The 15,419-nt window shown below is 56.4% G+C and overlaps 1 protein-coding gene across 1 annotated transcript; it reads left to right on the top strand.

The window, feature by feature from the left end:
• On the top strand, positions 1-15,272 carry SPRYD3 (SPRY domain containing 3). The gene is made up of 11 exons (XM_014847493.3): positions 1-256; positions 1,731-1,877; positions 2,876-2,951; positions 3,447-3,571; positions 3,883-4,018; positions 4,872-5,057; positions 11,958-12,107; positions 12,544-12,601; positions 13,236-13,355; positions 13,442-13,614; positions 13,940-15,272. The coding sequence occupies exons 1-11, from the start codon at positions 234-236 to the stop codon at positions 14,072-14,074; spliced, it is 1,329 nt and encodes a 442-aa protein (XP_014702979.1). The 5' UTR covers positions 1-233; the 3' UTR covers positions 14,075-15,272.
• The last annotated feature ends 147 nt before the right edge of the window (positions 15,273-15,419 follow it).

Below are 15,419 nucleotides of genomic sequence, written 5' to 3'. Positions count from 1 at the left end.
ACACTCGGGCTCACAAGCCCCTGCCCCGCGCTAGGTACTCGGTTCACCGGGCCGCGCCCGACCGGCCTGCGTCCTCCGATTTGCTCCTGCAGGTGCCTGTCGTCCTAGGCCGCTTCGGATTGGCAGCGGTGGGTGCGGAGGGCGGGCCTCGGGGAGCGTAGGAAGGGCGGGGACCCGGATGTGTGTGGTGGCGGCGGCCGAAGAGCTAGTGTGCGGAGCTGAGAGGCCTATGGATGAGGAGGACGCGGCGGCCCCGGTAGGCGGGGATCGGGGCGGGGTCCCGAGGCCTCGGGTCTCCCCGGAGCCTGAGGAGGGAGGCGGGGGTCCTGGGCGGAGGCTGGGGTCAGGGGCGGGGCCTTGCGCTCCGGTCGCTGGGCTTCCTCCCTGGGGACCTTCCTGGGCCCGTGCGGGGCCTGGGGAGACTGGGCGCGGTCACACTGACCGGACAGGCCCCCTGGCCCCCGGGTCTCGTTTGAGTGACTAGGCCGTGCCCGGGGCGGAGGCGGGGCCAGTGTGGCCGCCACTCGCTGGTGCCCGGGCTGTGGGGTTCCAGGCGAGAGATGGCCGTAGGTCTGGCGTCCGGGTTCTCGCTGGCGTCGAGGGCTGGCCGAGCGCCCGGGAGGGCTGTCCGCAGGTGCCTACCCTCTGGGCCACGTGGTGGCTCGGAGCTGCTGCAGAAGGGCGTGACATGCGCATTGGGATTGAAATCAGCCCCGCTAAGGCTTTCTAAGCACCTACTGTGTGCAAGTGACTGTCAGGCCATGGTGGAACCCCTCTCCTAGGGTTTGGGGGATGGGAGGAGAAAAGTCCCTCCCCTTCTTCTCACTTTTAACTCCCAGGAAAAATTTATTCATTCATTCATGTGTTAGCACTGTTGGTGTTTTAAATACTGGAGTCATCCTACTCCTGTCTCTCTTCACTGCTGCCGTCTTAGCGGATGCCATCTCTCATCTGAACCCCTAATGAATTGTTGGCCGCTTCTCTTGTTTCTCGTATGATCAGTTCTCCAACCAACAGCCTGAATGATCTTTAAGATCTGATAAACCTTAAAATCATGTCATTTTCTTGCTTAAAACCCTCCAGAGGCTTCCCATCACACTTGGGATAAAATCCAAGCTCCTTAAGAAGGTCTGTAGGGCCTCTTATCTGGCCCCTGCCTTCTTCCCATCCTCTTCTTGTACATTCTCCATCACATTCCCTACACGCCGGCCACCCTGGCCTTTCTATTTCTCTACCATGCCAGCTCCACCCCAGGACCTGTGTCCTGGTTGTCCCCTCTGCCTGGAATGCTCTTTCTTGGGCTTGTCACATGCCTGGCTCCTTCTCATCTCAACTCGAATGTCACCTCCTCAGAGAGGCCTTCTCTGTCCACTCTATCCAAAGGGTCCTTTAGCTAGCGGTCACCCATTATTCTTTCTCGCATCGCTCTGTTTTCTCCTCCACTGTCTGACATTGTCCTTTCTGTTATGCCTGCCCCACTAGAATGAAAGTGCTCTGAGAACAGGAACCCCACCTGTCTTGTTCATGGCTGTATCCCTACACCTGGAACAGTGCACACAGTTGGAGCTCAGCAAATATTTGCTGAGCGAAAGGATGAGGATGGGGGTTGTTGAGGTCAACCTGGGCAACTGGCTTCAAGTGCAGGGCCCTCTCTGCATTCTGGGTCGAACATGCTGCAGTGTTTTGCTCAGGGTCCTGCTGTCCCCTCAGTGGCCTTCTCCCCATGGCAGGTTTGTTCTCATGAACAAGATGGATGACCTCAACCTGCACTACCGGTTTCTGAATTGGCGCCGGCGGATTCGGGAGATTCGAGAGGTGCGGGCTTTCCGGTATCAGGAGAGGTTCAAGCACATTCTTGTAGATGGAGACACTTTGAGGTGAGTTTAGGGGAGTGCATCCACATTTTCCTTTCCGTGCCGGATCTCAGAGATGAAAAGAGGCTCTTTCAGAGGCAGAGGACTGTCTCCCCTGCCCTGGGAGGAGGCTGCTGTTGATCCTGGAGGCCTTTCCCAGGGAGCACATGCTGCTGCTCCGCCCTGCGCTCCTTCCCACCTGGTCTCTGGGCCGCTGTCCTGGTCCGCATTGGAATCACTGATGTCAGGGATGGGAGCCTGCTGAGGTCTCAGAGTTGCCCGAGTGCCTTGTTGAGAGGACTCCAGTGGGTCTGTGGGGTGTCTGGGTCTCCTGCCTGCATCTCAGGGTCGAGTTTGGTGAAGAGTGGCCGTTTCAAAGGCAGTGGCTTTCCTGTTTTAGGAAGGACAGTTCTGTAGTCCGTCCTGCCCGCCATCTTCCACTCCTTTTGGTTTGTGTGTTTCTGTTTGTTTTCACTTTCTTTTCTGGCCCAAACCCCTTCCCTGAGTCCTTCGAGCCTAGTTTTCTCACAAAGTTGTCCCTGAAGGGGGAAGGAAGTAGTACTATTTAGCCTGGAGACAAGAAAGCTGAGGAGTGGGGACTGAATAACTGTCTTCCAATCTACGAAGGGCTTTGGTACAGAGGATAGAGACCAGCCGTTCTCCAGCTCCGCTGAGGACAGAGCCAGAGGAAAAGGGCCGAAGCTGCAGCATGAGGGATTGAGGTTAGACAGGGTTGTGAGACCCCTAATAGGCAACCAAGGGAGGCTCTGCATTCTTTTCCTCCCGGAAATGAAGAAGCCCGGCTTGCGTTGGTCTGGTGTGGGTTGGACCCTGGCTGGAGGCAGCAGGAGGGGTGGGCGACCTCAAGTATCTTGTTGTGGTGTCTGTGCAGACGTCCTGAAGTGTGGCCTGATGGATCCTCCTGTGCTGGCCCTCGCAGGGTGGGGGTTGGGGATGCTGAGGCCCTCCCTCCAACTCCTGGGCTAGGCTGCTAATGGAGCTCCCCCCTCATTCCTCCTTAGTTATCATGGAAACTCCGGTGAAGTTGGCTGCTACGTGGCTTCTCGACCCCTCACCAAGGACAGCAATTATTTTGAGGTGATCAAGATAGTGGGTGGGCAGAGCAGGGGGTGAGATCTTTAAGCCCCAAGGAGCTCTTTTACTAGATTCTTGATCTGGTCCTTGTAATTTTCCATCAGGGCTGTCCTGTTGGCTGGGAAAAGGGCACAGGATAGTGTTGTGCCTAATCTGAGAGACAGGTGCCCTGGGGTCCTGTCACCCTGTCCCTCTGCTCTCCTGCCCCTCACCTAGGTGGGCTTTGACCCACTCCTTTCCCATGCCCTTACCCAAGCCCAGTATCTACTTCCTCTCCCTTCTTTTTTCCATAGCTTGGAAACCATTTTCTGGATAATTATGGTAAAATAGGCCCCGCTCTGCCGAGCTCTCCCTCTGAGTGCCCTGTCCCTCTCTGATTCCCATGTCTTTTGTCTCTTTGAGCTTCAGCCCCCTTTGAGGTCTGACTCCCCTTCCTGCATTCCCAGCAATTCATCCGTTCCCCCTCCTGCTAAACGTGCCCCGCTCTCCTCCCTCCAGGTGTCTATCGTGGACAGTGGGGTCCGGGGCACCATTGCTGTGGGGCTGGTCCCTCAGTACTACAGCTTGGATCACCAGCCTGGCTGGTTGCCCGACTCTGTGGCCTACCATGCTGATGATGGCAAGTGAGTTGCCCCCTGTGGAAGCTGACTCTGTGGATTCGGGAATCTTAGATAGGAAGGCCTACCTCAGGGTGGCTTTGGCCACTCCTACACCTATCTTGGGGTATTTTCATAGACTTTTCTGATCAGGACTTTCCTGATGGCTACTCTTGGAGGTTTGCAGACGTAGAGGGGAGGGTGGAGCACGCGCGAGGACATAGGTGGATGCCATGGCTGAGTGACTGGGAGCAGCGAGACAAGGCCTTGGCTGTTGGCACAGGGGAGAAGTTGGGAGGTCCGGCTCGGGTCCTGTGTCTGTGCTGCTCTGTCCGCAGGCTGTACAATGGCCGGGCCAAGGGCCGCCAGTTTGGATCAAAGTGCAACTCCGGGGACCGGATTGGCTGTGGCATTGAGCCTGTGTCCTTTGATGTGCAGACCGCCCAGATCTTCTTCACCAAAAATGGGAAGCGGGTGAGTGGGAAATCCTGGGTGGGACATAAGTGGCTTGAAGCTGTCCAAGGATTCATGGGAGTAATAAGAAAAAGTCTGCTGGCTGGGGCTTGCCTAGGGACCCGTAGGCTCAGTTCCCTTCTCCTTCAGTCCAGCCTCCGATGCTCCTGAAGTCTCCTGCATGTGGAAGAAGACACTTTCCCTGCCCAGGGGAAGCTGGGGCATTGCCCAGAAGATAGACGCAGAGGGGCGAGTTAGTGCAGTGAAGGAACAGAAATTGTGGGAGACAGAATTGGGTGATTTGCGGGAAGGTTTTGAGCAGAAAAAAAGAGGGGGAGATTGTGGCCTCGCTGCATGATAAGCTGGAGGTCCTCATTGGATTTTGACTGAATGCTTTTGAGGATGGGTCCTTTCTGTGTTTTATTTTCCTGGTTTCACTTCTCCTTTTCTTCTGTCTTCAGAGAGAGACTCGTAGTGGGGAAGAGATGGGAAAGGAGCAAATAGAAGAGAAAGACCCTAGCTCTCTTTCTTCCCCTCCCCAGCTCCATCCCCACCCTGGGAAATTGCCTGGGGGGAGGCCCTGCCTCGTAGCATCCTTACCTCAGCCCTTTCCTGCTCCAGTGCCTACTCGCATGTACCTGAAGGATCTGGCAGCAAGTCAAGAGACTTGTGTTTGCCTTCTAGCTCTGTGGATGCCGTGCTCAGCCAGGAGGACGTAGCAACTTTTTAAACTTTTCTGTACCTCTGTTTTTCTATCTGTCAGTGCGTGTGATAATTATTTGTTGCATCATCTCAAAAGTGCCCTGTGAGAATTAGATGAGCTGTGGAAAAGTGAGCCAGACGGCTGCTCCCTCCCTCCCTCCCTCTGCTGCAGGTGGGCTCCACCATCATGCCCATGTCCCCAGACGGGCTGTTTCCCGCAGTGGGCATGCACTCCCTCGGTGAGGAGGTGCGCCTGCACCTCAACGCAGAGCTGGGCCGTGAGGACGACAGTGTCATGATGGTGGACAGTTATGAGGACGAGTGGGGCCGGCTGCATGATGTCCGAGTCTGCGGAACTGTGAGTAAGGGGCAGTGGGGCGGGGGGGCTGGGCAGAACACCTGTGGGGCCACTTAAGTGTGTCTGGATTGTGTAGAATGGGGAGTGAGGATGTGTCTTTTGCAGGGTTTGGGCAATGGGAATGTTGGCAGGGTAGCCTGGGGCCCTGACATGGCTCCTTGAGTGCAGGTCTGTGTCCTCCTCAGCGCAGAGTCTCCTTCTTCCCTTCCCCTTCATTTGAGAGCTCAGGTTCACTGCTTTTCCTTCAGAACAAGTTGTAGTTCTCCTTGGGCTTCTGTGGTTCCTCCGGCCCCTGGTGCCCTCTGCTGCCCTGCACACCTGCCTTGAGAGGCTCGGGCTGATTTGGCGTCAGGATGCCTAGATCCCCTTTGGCTCAGTCTCAGCTCAGCTGGCCCAAGCTTTCCGTTCACTGTGCTGTGGGGCAGGTGTGGTCACAAGTCCCACTCATGTGGAGGAAGGTTCTTTGAGATCTTTTGAGTGAGTGTCAATGTCAGTCTCTCCTGTCTTCCCCTGCATTTTGTAGAGGATGCGGAGAGAGGCAGATGAAGAGTCAGTGAGAGTCCCTGACCCGCCAAAGCTTGCTTCTGTATACAGCTTGTTGTCATACCTGCTTTAAGCTCTCCCTGGATTTCTTGGGAAGTGTGTGGACCTTGAGAGAGGGAAATTCTTTTTTTCAGGAAGATTAGCCCTCAGCTAATATCTGCTGTCAGTCTTCTTTTTGCTGAGGAAGACTGGCCCTGAGCTAACATCTGTGCCCATCTTCCTCTATTTTATGTGGGACACCTGCCACACCGTGGCTTGATGAGCAGTGCGTAGGTCTGCACCCAGGATCCGAACTGGTGAACCCTGGGCCGCCAAAGCGGAACGTGTGAACTTAACCACTGTGCCACTGGGCCGGCCCTGGGAAATTCTTCATATCTAACCCCTGTGCCTCATGCTGGGTTGGGAGTGAATGGATGCTGAGTCAGGGGTCTGGCCCTGACCTCTAGTGGGCTGCTCCAGCCTCCCACTTTGAATTGTCCCTCTGCTGCCCTCTTGCTCCCGACTCAACCTTTTTCTCCACCCTCTGGCCTTCTCACCCCAACCCAGGCTGTTTTCAACTCAGCCTTTGATAGCAAAACAGAAGCAGTGGGGGGTGGGAGTGGATTATGAGCAGGGCTCCTCCCTTCTGGAGTTCAAGGTGAGTCGAACGCAAGGAGAATGGCAGAAAGTGTGCCCTCCTGCTGCTTTTGACACTCTGCACCCACTTCTGGCACTGGGGGCCAAGGACTGCAGTGGCTACCAGCCAGGAGGCCTCAGATGCCCACTCCTTGGCCCTCATCTCTTTCCTTTCTTTTCTGCTTCCACCATCATTTTGACAACATCTACAGAGTTGAAGTTGGGACTGAGCCAGGGCGGTGTTCCAGCTCTCATCCCTGACCTCTCCTCAAGAGTTTTTTCCTGGCATCCTTTCCCTGCCTGGACCTGTCCCCACTCTGCTCCCAGCTTCTTCCAGGCAATCTTTTATAATTGATGCAGAATCCTGTAGACATTTATAGATAGCCTTCCTTCCTCTCTGCCCTCCCCGAATGCCCTCAGGCCACGTTTCAGACTTTTTTCTTCCTTGGACGTAAGCTGTTAAGTTTGGCTCTTTTCTCAGACCCTCACCCTAGCTTGGGACAGCTGGCACGTGCCAGCTACTCCTTGTGCACTTGCTTCTCTGGGAAGACTTGGGCATGAGCCTCTTGGGGGACCTGTGCCTCTTCTAGTCTTGCCAGCCACCTCATCTTTCAAATGAGGGTGACTTTTACCCGGTATCTTCCATCCCCTTGGCCTCTCATCTCCACTTGTCTCTTGGCCTCCTCCCTCTTGTCCCTCTGACAGTATTTCTGATCCAGCGATCAGAGTGTGTCAGCCTGGAGGAGCCTGGGAGAGGTCATTTGGGCAGTGACTGTGCCTCCTGTTTCTAAAGATGTCTATCACAGTTGTTTCTCCTCTTTGCCCTTCCTGTTTTCTATTCCCCTCTGTGGGAAGCCCTGCCCCGGGGCTGCAGACCTCTGCTGTTGGTGGAACCTGTTTCTCCTGCCCTGGATCATGTACCCAGTAGAGCGCCCTTTGGAACCACGAGGGTTTGGGAGAGGCTTTGATGCCAGCCAGGCCAGGAGTTCTCAGCTGGCATTTTAGGTGAGACAGTTCCTTGACATGCTGGACAGTTAGCTTCCCTGGTTCCCAGACATAGGAGCCCCCTCCCCTAGTCATTGTGACAGCTCACGCATTCCCAGATATCCTCTTGTGCTATTGATGAAAAAACTTTCCCAGAGAAAAGTGAAGAGACTTGTTCAAATGTCAGACAGTGAGTGAGTAGCAGACTAAGCCGATAGTCATCCATTGACCGCCCCCTCTTCCCACCATCTAATACCTGCTGGACCTTCTCCCCAAGCCCGCTCTGCTGCAGCCGCTCATCTCCTCTCCCCCCGCCCCCTCACAGGATGGATCCGGAGTTCCTGGTCTTCAATGCCCACTTCCCCCGAGGCCCTTCTAGTGAGTTTTCTTGGCTGCCTTGAAATTTCTGTACTCTTAGCCCTTTCTCTCAGTTTTGGAGTCTCAATCATCCTCTCTTTTCCCTTCTCACTGGCTCTTCCCATAAAGAAGAGTGAATTCAGTTCCTGACTTTTTTTTTCTTCCAGCATATCAACTGAAAAATTCAAACATACGGAAAGTTGAAAAAATAGTATAGTGAACACCCGTATACCCGCTACCTAGATTCAATAGTTGTTAATATTCAGTTGTATTTGTTTGAGCTCAGTATCTATATATAGTCAGACCTGGCTCACTCTTTCTTTTTTTTTAAAGATTGGCACCTGAGCTAACATCTGTTGCCAGTCTTCTTTTTTCTTCTTCTTCTCCCCAAAGCCCCCAGTACAGAGTTGTATATTCTAGTTGTGGGTCCGTCTAGCTGTGGCATGTGGGACGCCGCCTCAGCGTGGCTTGATGAGTGGTGCCATGTCCGTGCCCAGGATCTGCACTTGTGAAACCCTGGGCTGCCGAAGCGGAGCATGCAAATTTAACCACTCGGCCACGGGGCTGGCCCCAGACCTGGCTCTTTCTTGAGTAGAATTCTTCCCCTGCTTCGTGTGGCCTCAGTTTGCCCTCCTAAAGAATCCCCGCTCCCTGGAGCTCTGAGGGTGTTGAAGAATTGCTCCCACGTCTGCTCAGGGTTTGCTCAGGGATGGCGGTGTTGCCCCTTGCCTCATCCCTGCCCCTAGGCCTTGCAAAGTGAGGTAGTGGAGGAGGGGGGGGCAGGAGGTAAAGTTCAGGGATTAGAATCATTCTGTCTTTGTTTCCTGTTCCTAGCTCCTCTGACAACTCCTTAGTGACGGGGCAACAAATTTGGTACACAAAGCGGGGTGAGTGAGGCCCCACCCTCCCAGGGGTCCTCTCAGACCCAACCCAGAAGGAGACCGTGTTGGGGCCTGAGCTGGCCGTGGGGAGCATGTTCTTGTTCTTGTTTCAGCTGCTTCTAGGCCCTTAGGGCACTGAGCCCTCCCTTGCTCCTGTCAAGAGGGATTAGGGTCTCTGCTGGCAAGAGGAGGGCGGGTACCAGCAGGAGAGAAGAGGCCGAGAAGGCCCTACCCCTAGGGGGGTGGGAGGGGGTGGGGTGCAGGAGGCGCTCTGTTCTCTGCTCTGCAGCCTCCGCTCTGTGGCATCCAGTCCACTTGTTTGGCCTCTGAGGGCTTTCGTCATTTGAGGGGAGCGAGGCCCGGAGGCAGGGGGCTTGAGAGCCCCAAGGAAAGGGTTCCCTCTACCCTTTCCAAAGATGCAGGGGAACATTCCTGTTGAATGGGCATTGTTCCAGGAGGAACACTGGGAGGAGGACTGTTGGTCAGTTGGGGTAGACTAATCTGGGGAGTAGTCATCTGTCCTAGGGAAACGGTGACCCCTTCTGGGAGACGAAGTGGCCATTGTAGTTGGAGGTCAGGGCCGAGAGGAAAGATTGTTTCCTTTTTTGTGATTGGTAGTTTAAGTCTGTTGTAGCTTTGGGGTGACTGTAATGTTTCAGGAGCATTAATATGTTGGCCAGTCCCAGTATACCCCCATTTCCTGATTTAGGGAACGGCAGAAATGTGCACTGATCACACACTGGGTGTCGGGCTCCATGCTGAGCACTCGACAGTCACTTCATTTATTCTTCCTACCCATGTTAGGAGAGGCAGGTAATAGTGTCCTTCTTTTACTGATGGAGAAACTGAGGCTTAAAGAAGGGAAGGTCACTTGCTCAAGGCTAGTGGCTAGTCAGTAATAGGAGTTAGGATTTGAACCTAGGTCCATTTGATTTTCTTTCAAACTAAAGAGGCATCTGAAGCACAGATTGAGGGACCAGCATCTCAGGCTCCAGGCCTAAACCTCCCCTCTCTTCCAGGCTCCTAACAGCCCTGGTCTGCAGAGGGAGCAGTGTACTTAGCAGGATCGTCAGGGAGCCAGACTTCCCCACCCCTTCCACTAGTGCTCTGAGAAGGCTCTGGAGGGCTTGGGAGGACTTTGCCCAGGAGCAGGAGCTCTGATCAGAGAGGGTCAGATGACTTGTGGCGGCTTCCATCCTGAGGGCTGGGTGGGTCCTTGCTCTCTCTCTCTCTTTTTTTTTAAAGATTGGCACCTGAGCTAACAACTGTTGCCAATCTTCTCTTTTTTTTCCCTGCTTTTTCTCCCCAAATCCCCCCAGTACATAGTTGTATATGTTTTAGTTGTGGGTCCTTCTAGCTGTGGCATGTGGGGCGCCGCCTCAGTGTGGCCTGATGAGCAGTGCCGTGTCCGTGCCCAGGATCCGAACCGGCAGAACCGTGGGCCTTGGGAGCGGAGCACACCAACTTAACCACTCGGCCCCAGGGCTGGCCCCTGGTTCCTGTCCTGAAGAGGGGAAATTGTGCAGGGACCTGGCCTTACAGGCTCTCAGCAGGCTGTCTGAACTGCTTGGCAGGGTGGGGTGGGTGTCAGTTCATGTTGGTGTGTTCTTCCTGGCCTTTTAGCGTGAGGAAGCGTCCCCGCCCTATCCGCAGACACAACTGCAGGCTGCCCTTCTCGGCCCGGCCAAGGCACAGGGAACAGTTGGGCGGGTTTTCCCCAAGGATCAGGATCTGGATCCGCTGTCTCTTGGCTCTGGAAGCGGAGAACACTGTGTTTCCCATGCTCAGGCCAGTTGGATGGAGTGGGTCAAGGGCAGCTGTGGGGTCCCCCACCCGGTTCTGCAATGCTGGGTGGAGAGGGTGGGCTGGGGGCTGCTCGGACTGGGTGGAGTGTGAGCTAGTTAATGTGCATCAAGCCCCACCCCTCCCAGCTCATGGGGAGAGATGCTGAGGAGGAGCCCAGGCCGAGCAGAGAAGACATGGAGGACCGCAGACAGAGTTCAAACAGTGTGGGCCTTAATTAATCCTCAGTAAATCAGACCTGCAGGGACCCCTTTCTGATGGGAAAGCAGGTGCTATAATGGAGTGTCAAGAAATAAATAGATCGAAGAGCCAGTGTCATCCGAAAGCTGTAAGGTCTTGGCTGGAGGGATTAGAGAAGAGCGAGCCTGGGTGTGGATTTCGGTGGTCTCCCATACATCTCTGGCTTTTCCCTGGGTGTCCTCCACCCCCTGCCACCTCCAGTTCTCTTTGGAGAGGAGGAGAGGCTGGACTTGAGGTGGCAGGGCTTTGGGGATCCAGGGCTGAGGAGGAGACCAAGTCCCTCCCTTTCCTCTGAAGAGGGTGGTGAGGATGCAGCACCTGCCTCTGCTGAAGACGCACAGAGGCTTCCATGCTGGTGCAGGCGAGCCTAATTCCTTTCCTGTTCAGGCAGGAGTTCCTGGGGAGTGAGAGGCCAGCATCCCAAGGCTTGCCAGGGATAAGTGGAGGAGGTCCCCAGGGCGCGTATTTTCTTCAGGGCTGGAGGGGTGGGAGGGTAGAAGAAAGTCTTGAGGGGCAGTTTGGCTAATTAAAAAGGGATTAAGGAATCCCAGGTGATGGTGAGGGAGAAAGAGGGGATGCGGTTGAGTCATAGCCCTACTGTTACCCTGACAACTGATAAATAAATCCTCCCAGATTGTTGGGGGTTGCCGCCCCATCATGCCCAGGCAGGACCACTGTGGGTCTGAAGAGCCCCAAGAGCCCATCAGTCATCTGCCCCCCCCACTCCAGCTTGAGAGAGCTGCAAGGGGCTGGGAGCACGAAAGCCTGCCTTCCTAGCTTTGTTCTGCCTGCTCCCCTCCCTCACATTCGGTGGAGGAGTGGAGCAGCTCGTTCTGGGTTCCCTGGCTCCCCTCAGCACCTCCCTGACCCAACCAGGAACAGCTCTGTTCAAAGCCAAGTGAAACAAAAGCCTTGAGAAATTCCGTCAGGCCCAGGCAGAACTGGCCTCTGAGCTCGTCTTGCCCCTCCGCAGCCTCTGGAGTTGGCACCCGCCCTCTGCATCCTCCCCGTCCCCAGTCCCCAGCTGGTCCCCTGAGAAAGTCGTCAAGTTTCCTCTCAGCCTAGTCGTCCCTTCTCCTTTTCTCTGTGTTCAGGGCCCCTGGGGTGGGCTTTTCCCAGCAAAGTGTCTCGGAAGTGGTGACATAGCCTTGAGACCCCTCCTGTGGTTCCTGGCGCTCAGCCTCCCTGTCTCCCCCAAGCAAGGCAAGGGTCTTTGGCTCAGTAGGCAGGTGGGCACAGCGTCCAGCAAGGGGCCCAGTCCTCCTGCTCACGCTGGCTCCTTCCATACCCCACCCATCCCTGTTTTCCCACGCTTGCTTAGAATGTTGAGACCCACTCTGTGACTCTGGGATCCTTGCGCTTTTCAGCCAGGGTTTTTGTCAGACCTGGGAAACAGGTCCCCAACTCCCTGGGACCAGGTTTCCAGGGCGGGTGTCGGCCTGCCCACTACCTCCCTACCCCGGCTCTTCCCCTCCAGCTGCTGGAATACTTGGGCAAGGGCAAGAGCATCGTGGACGTGGGGCTGGCCCAGGCCCGGCACCCACTCAGCACGCGTAGCCACTACTTCGAGGTGGAGATTGTGGACCCTGGAGAGAAATGCTACATCGCCCTGGGGCTGGCCCGGAAGGTGGGCATGAGCACTGACTTTCTACCTGCTGAGCCCTGGGGCTGTTGGGATAGGGCCGGAAGCTCCTGGGGAGATCAGGGGGGCCAGGCTGCAGCGGGGCTCTTAACCTGAGACAGGACACAGTTGTATGTGTCTGCTGTGTAAGGGTACAGACTCTGCATGACCTAGGACCTGAGAGAGGGGTCGTGACTGTACCACACACACCGACGCCCGGATGTGGGGTGGGGGCAGCCTATAGCCCTGGCCATGAAAGCCAGCACCTCCTCACCTTCCATGCTTCCCCCGCACCCTCGCGTGCCTGAAGGGTGTGAGAGGCCGCGGGAGTGGTGAGCAGCCTTCTGGGTTGTAGCCGATTCCAGAAGACGGAAGGTTCAGACACCACTCTTGCCTGTCCTCTTTCTTGGTCATGGTACCATAGATTTTCTTCTTTATGCAGGACTATCCCAAGAACAGGCACCCTGGCTGGAGCAGAGGGTCTGTGGCTTATCATGCAGGTGAGTAAGGGGCTGCCCTCTGGTGGCCAGGATTGAGGGGGATGCAGAGGCACAGGGACATCCATTTTCCTGGCTATTCCCCCAGCATCTGGCTGGGGAGACTTCCCCCCCCCCGGCTGCCTCATCTCCCCTTCCCAGGCTGTGGTGCTTTCCTGTCCTCTGTGTTTTTCCTCCCAGCCTTAAAAGCCAGGGGGGCAGAGCAGGGGTGGAGGATCTCGGCCGAACTGGACATTCCAGGCCTCTGAGCTGGCTCCTTCTGCGCCTTTCCTGCAGATTCTGCATTTTCTTTTTTTGGTCGGCTTGATTTCCTTTAGGGCTTTCTTTAGAAAAGGAGGAGCCAGGAGCTCTTGGTCCCACCTCTCCCTCCCCTCCTCAGCCCCTCTCACCTCTCTGACTGACTCCGTGAGGGAGTGCCTCCCCGCCCCCAGCCCCTTGAACGGCCAGACATTGCGTCTCTTTTCGTCTTTGGTGCCCTCTTGCCTTCTGTCTCCTGTCTCTCCATCTTTGTTTCTTGTCCCCTCCCTTCCTCAAGCCCAGAGAGGGAGGTAGGGGAGCTCAACTCCAAGCAAGGGCCCTCTGCGGGGAGTAGTCAGCCCCTCCTTCAAGTGTGTGTCTTCTCCCCTCCCTCCAACAGACGATGGGAAGATCTTCCATGGCAGTGGCGTGGGGGACCCCTTTGGGCCACGCTGTTACAAAGGGGACATTATGGGCTGTGGAATCATGTTCCCTCGGGACTACATTCTGGACAGTGAGGGTAAGTGGGGTGGGGGTGCCTAGCCAGGCTGGTCGGGCAGGGGGTGGGGGCAATACCACAAAAGCTCAGGTTCCTTGGCCTCCTAGGTGACAGTGATGACAGTTGTGACACGGTGATCCTGTCCCCGACTGCCCGGGCCGTCCGGAACGTCCGGAATGTCATGTACCTGCACCAGGAAGGCGAAGAGGAAGAGGAGGAAGAGGAGGAGGAAGAAGATGGGGAAGAGATAGAGCCGGAGCACGAGGGCAGGAAGGTGGTGGTGAGTTGGGGAGGTTTGGGGTCGGCCTAGGGTTCTTGGGCCTTAGCAAGCCTGGCCCTGTGGGAAGAGGAAGGCGGAGGCGGGGGAGGGAGGGGAAAGGCGGGCACTGCTGCCGGCGCCTTCCTGTTCCGAGGTAACCTGAGTGCGCAGCTGGGGAGACTGGTTGGGAGGCTGGTTTCCAGCCTCAGGACGCCCTCTTGTGGTCACTTTCCGCATCACCCTAAGTCTGCTGAAGTGCTAGGCATCGAGGGTGATTGGGGTGCAGCATCCTCAGAGGAGAGGCCAGAGCTGCTTGATCCACTCTGTTCTGCACCCCCGCCCCTAGGTTTTCTTCACTCGGAATGGCAAGATCATCGGGAAGAAGGATGCTGTTGTGCCCTCTGGGGGCTTCTTCCCCACCATCGGAATGCTGAGCTGCGGGGAGAAAGTCAAAGTGGATCTGCATCCACTGAGTGGCTAGGGGCTCCTCCCCAGCCCTGCCCTTCCTCACTCTCCTCACCCTTGCAGGACCAGGACCCAGTTCCTGAGTTCCCCGAGGATTTGCTCACCCAGCAGGTCCCACGGGGCGCATAGTCCCTCTGCCCCTACCACACCAGGCCCCTGCCAGGCTCCTCGGTGCCCACGTTTCTGCCCTGGTGCTGCCCCCGTCGTCAGTCCCTGGGCCCGAGTCCCTGGCTGGACAGTAAGAGGCCCATAGAAGGGTATTGCAATGTCGATGGGTCCCACTTTTTAGCCAGTGGGCTCCCGCATCCCCTTTCCCCACTGGCCCAGGGGAGTGGAGAGGGCTGAGCACCCTGTCTCAGCCTCTATTTGGGCGTGAGGCTCTGCTGAGGGGCGAGTGGAGACAGCCTCCTCCGCTATTTACCACAGTATTTCTCCTTGCATTCTTCTCTTTTTCATTCCCTGTCCCATCGTGTGAACCAGTTGCTGCTGTCCTCCCCCCTGGCTGGGCTAGGGGGGCTCTCTTGGGCCCTCTGTTTCCTTTCACTGCCTGCTGTCCTGAGAAGACTCCTGTAGGGTCTCCGTTCTTTTCTGAGAGCCAGCTTTCCGCCTCACTGCCTGCTCAGGCGCCTGTCCCACAGAGAGCCCGAGGCTCCGGCCCCCCCAAGCTGTGCACACAGATAGGTGCCCATTACATGTTAGGGGAGTGGGAGGGGCTGTGAGGTGGGGACCTGGGGCTCTTGCTCCTCTCTTCCTGTGCTCCCATCCTCAGCTCACCTGTGGCACCCTTGTCCCTCATTCCTTGGGATGCAGGCTGAGACTCCGGAGCGTGTCTCTCCTACCCTGGTGACAGCAAGACTGTGAGCCCTGGACCCTGGCCGAGGGCGCCCAGAGGCAGCTCGGCCCTCACCCCCCACCCCAGCTTGCTGCCTGTTTTGCTTCAGTGTTTGATTCCAGCACTTACCTGTGTCTCCCACCCCTTGACCCCTGGCCCCGCCCCACACAGTGGCTTCTCCTGAGAGGAAGAGGAGCAGGAGCTGTTGGCCTTGGTTTGCACAGAGTGGGTAGGGCTTTGGGGAAAGGTGGTGAGCTGTTGTGCTGCTGGGGCCTCCCCTTTGGCCCTCCCGTCAGGCCCTGCACTATGATGTAAGAAATGTATGTACAGACCAGAGACGTTTATACAGCCAATAAAGATGGAGTTTCCATATTTATCAGTACGGCCGGGACACGGGAGTCCTTCCCAGTGCACTGGGCTAGGGCAGGGCTGGAGGCAGGGGTAGCTTGCTCCCCGGGGACATGTGGACTAGGGTGAGGCCAAGGCTGGGGACTGGGTATGTTCCATGGACCCATGACGCTTTGACCTT

This window comes from Equus asinus, chromosome 22 (genome assembly GCF_041296235.1).
Source record: "Equus asinus isolate D_3611 breed Donkey chromosome 22, EquAss-T2T_v2, whole genome shotgun sequence".
In the NCBI taxonomy this organism is placed as follows: Eukaryota; Metazoa; Chordata; class Mammalia; order Perissodactyla; family Equidae; genus Equus; species Equus asinus.
The sequence above is the reverse complement of the archived record's forward strand: the minus strand, read 5'-3'. Positions and strand labels throughout refer to the sequence as shown.

What these genes read in the sequence shown, in the direction of transcription:
- SPRYD3 (XM_014847493.3), top strand. Translation starts at nt 234, where the DNA reads ATGAGGAGGACGCGGCGGCCCCG. An exon ending in GTAGATGGAGACACTTTGAG is followed by an intron (nt 1,878 to 2,875) that starts GTGAGTTTAGGG and finishes ATTCCTCCTTAG; the next exon opens with TTATCATGGAAACTCCGGTG. An exon ending in CTACATTCTGGACAGTGAGG is followed by an intron (nt 13,356 to 13,441) that starts GTAAGTGGGGTG and finishes TTGGCCTCCTAG; the next exon opens with GTGACAGTGATGACAGTTGT.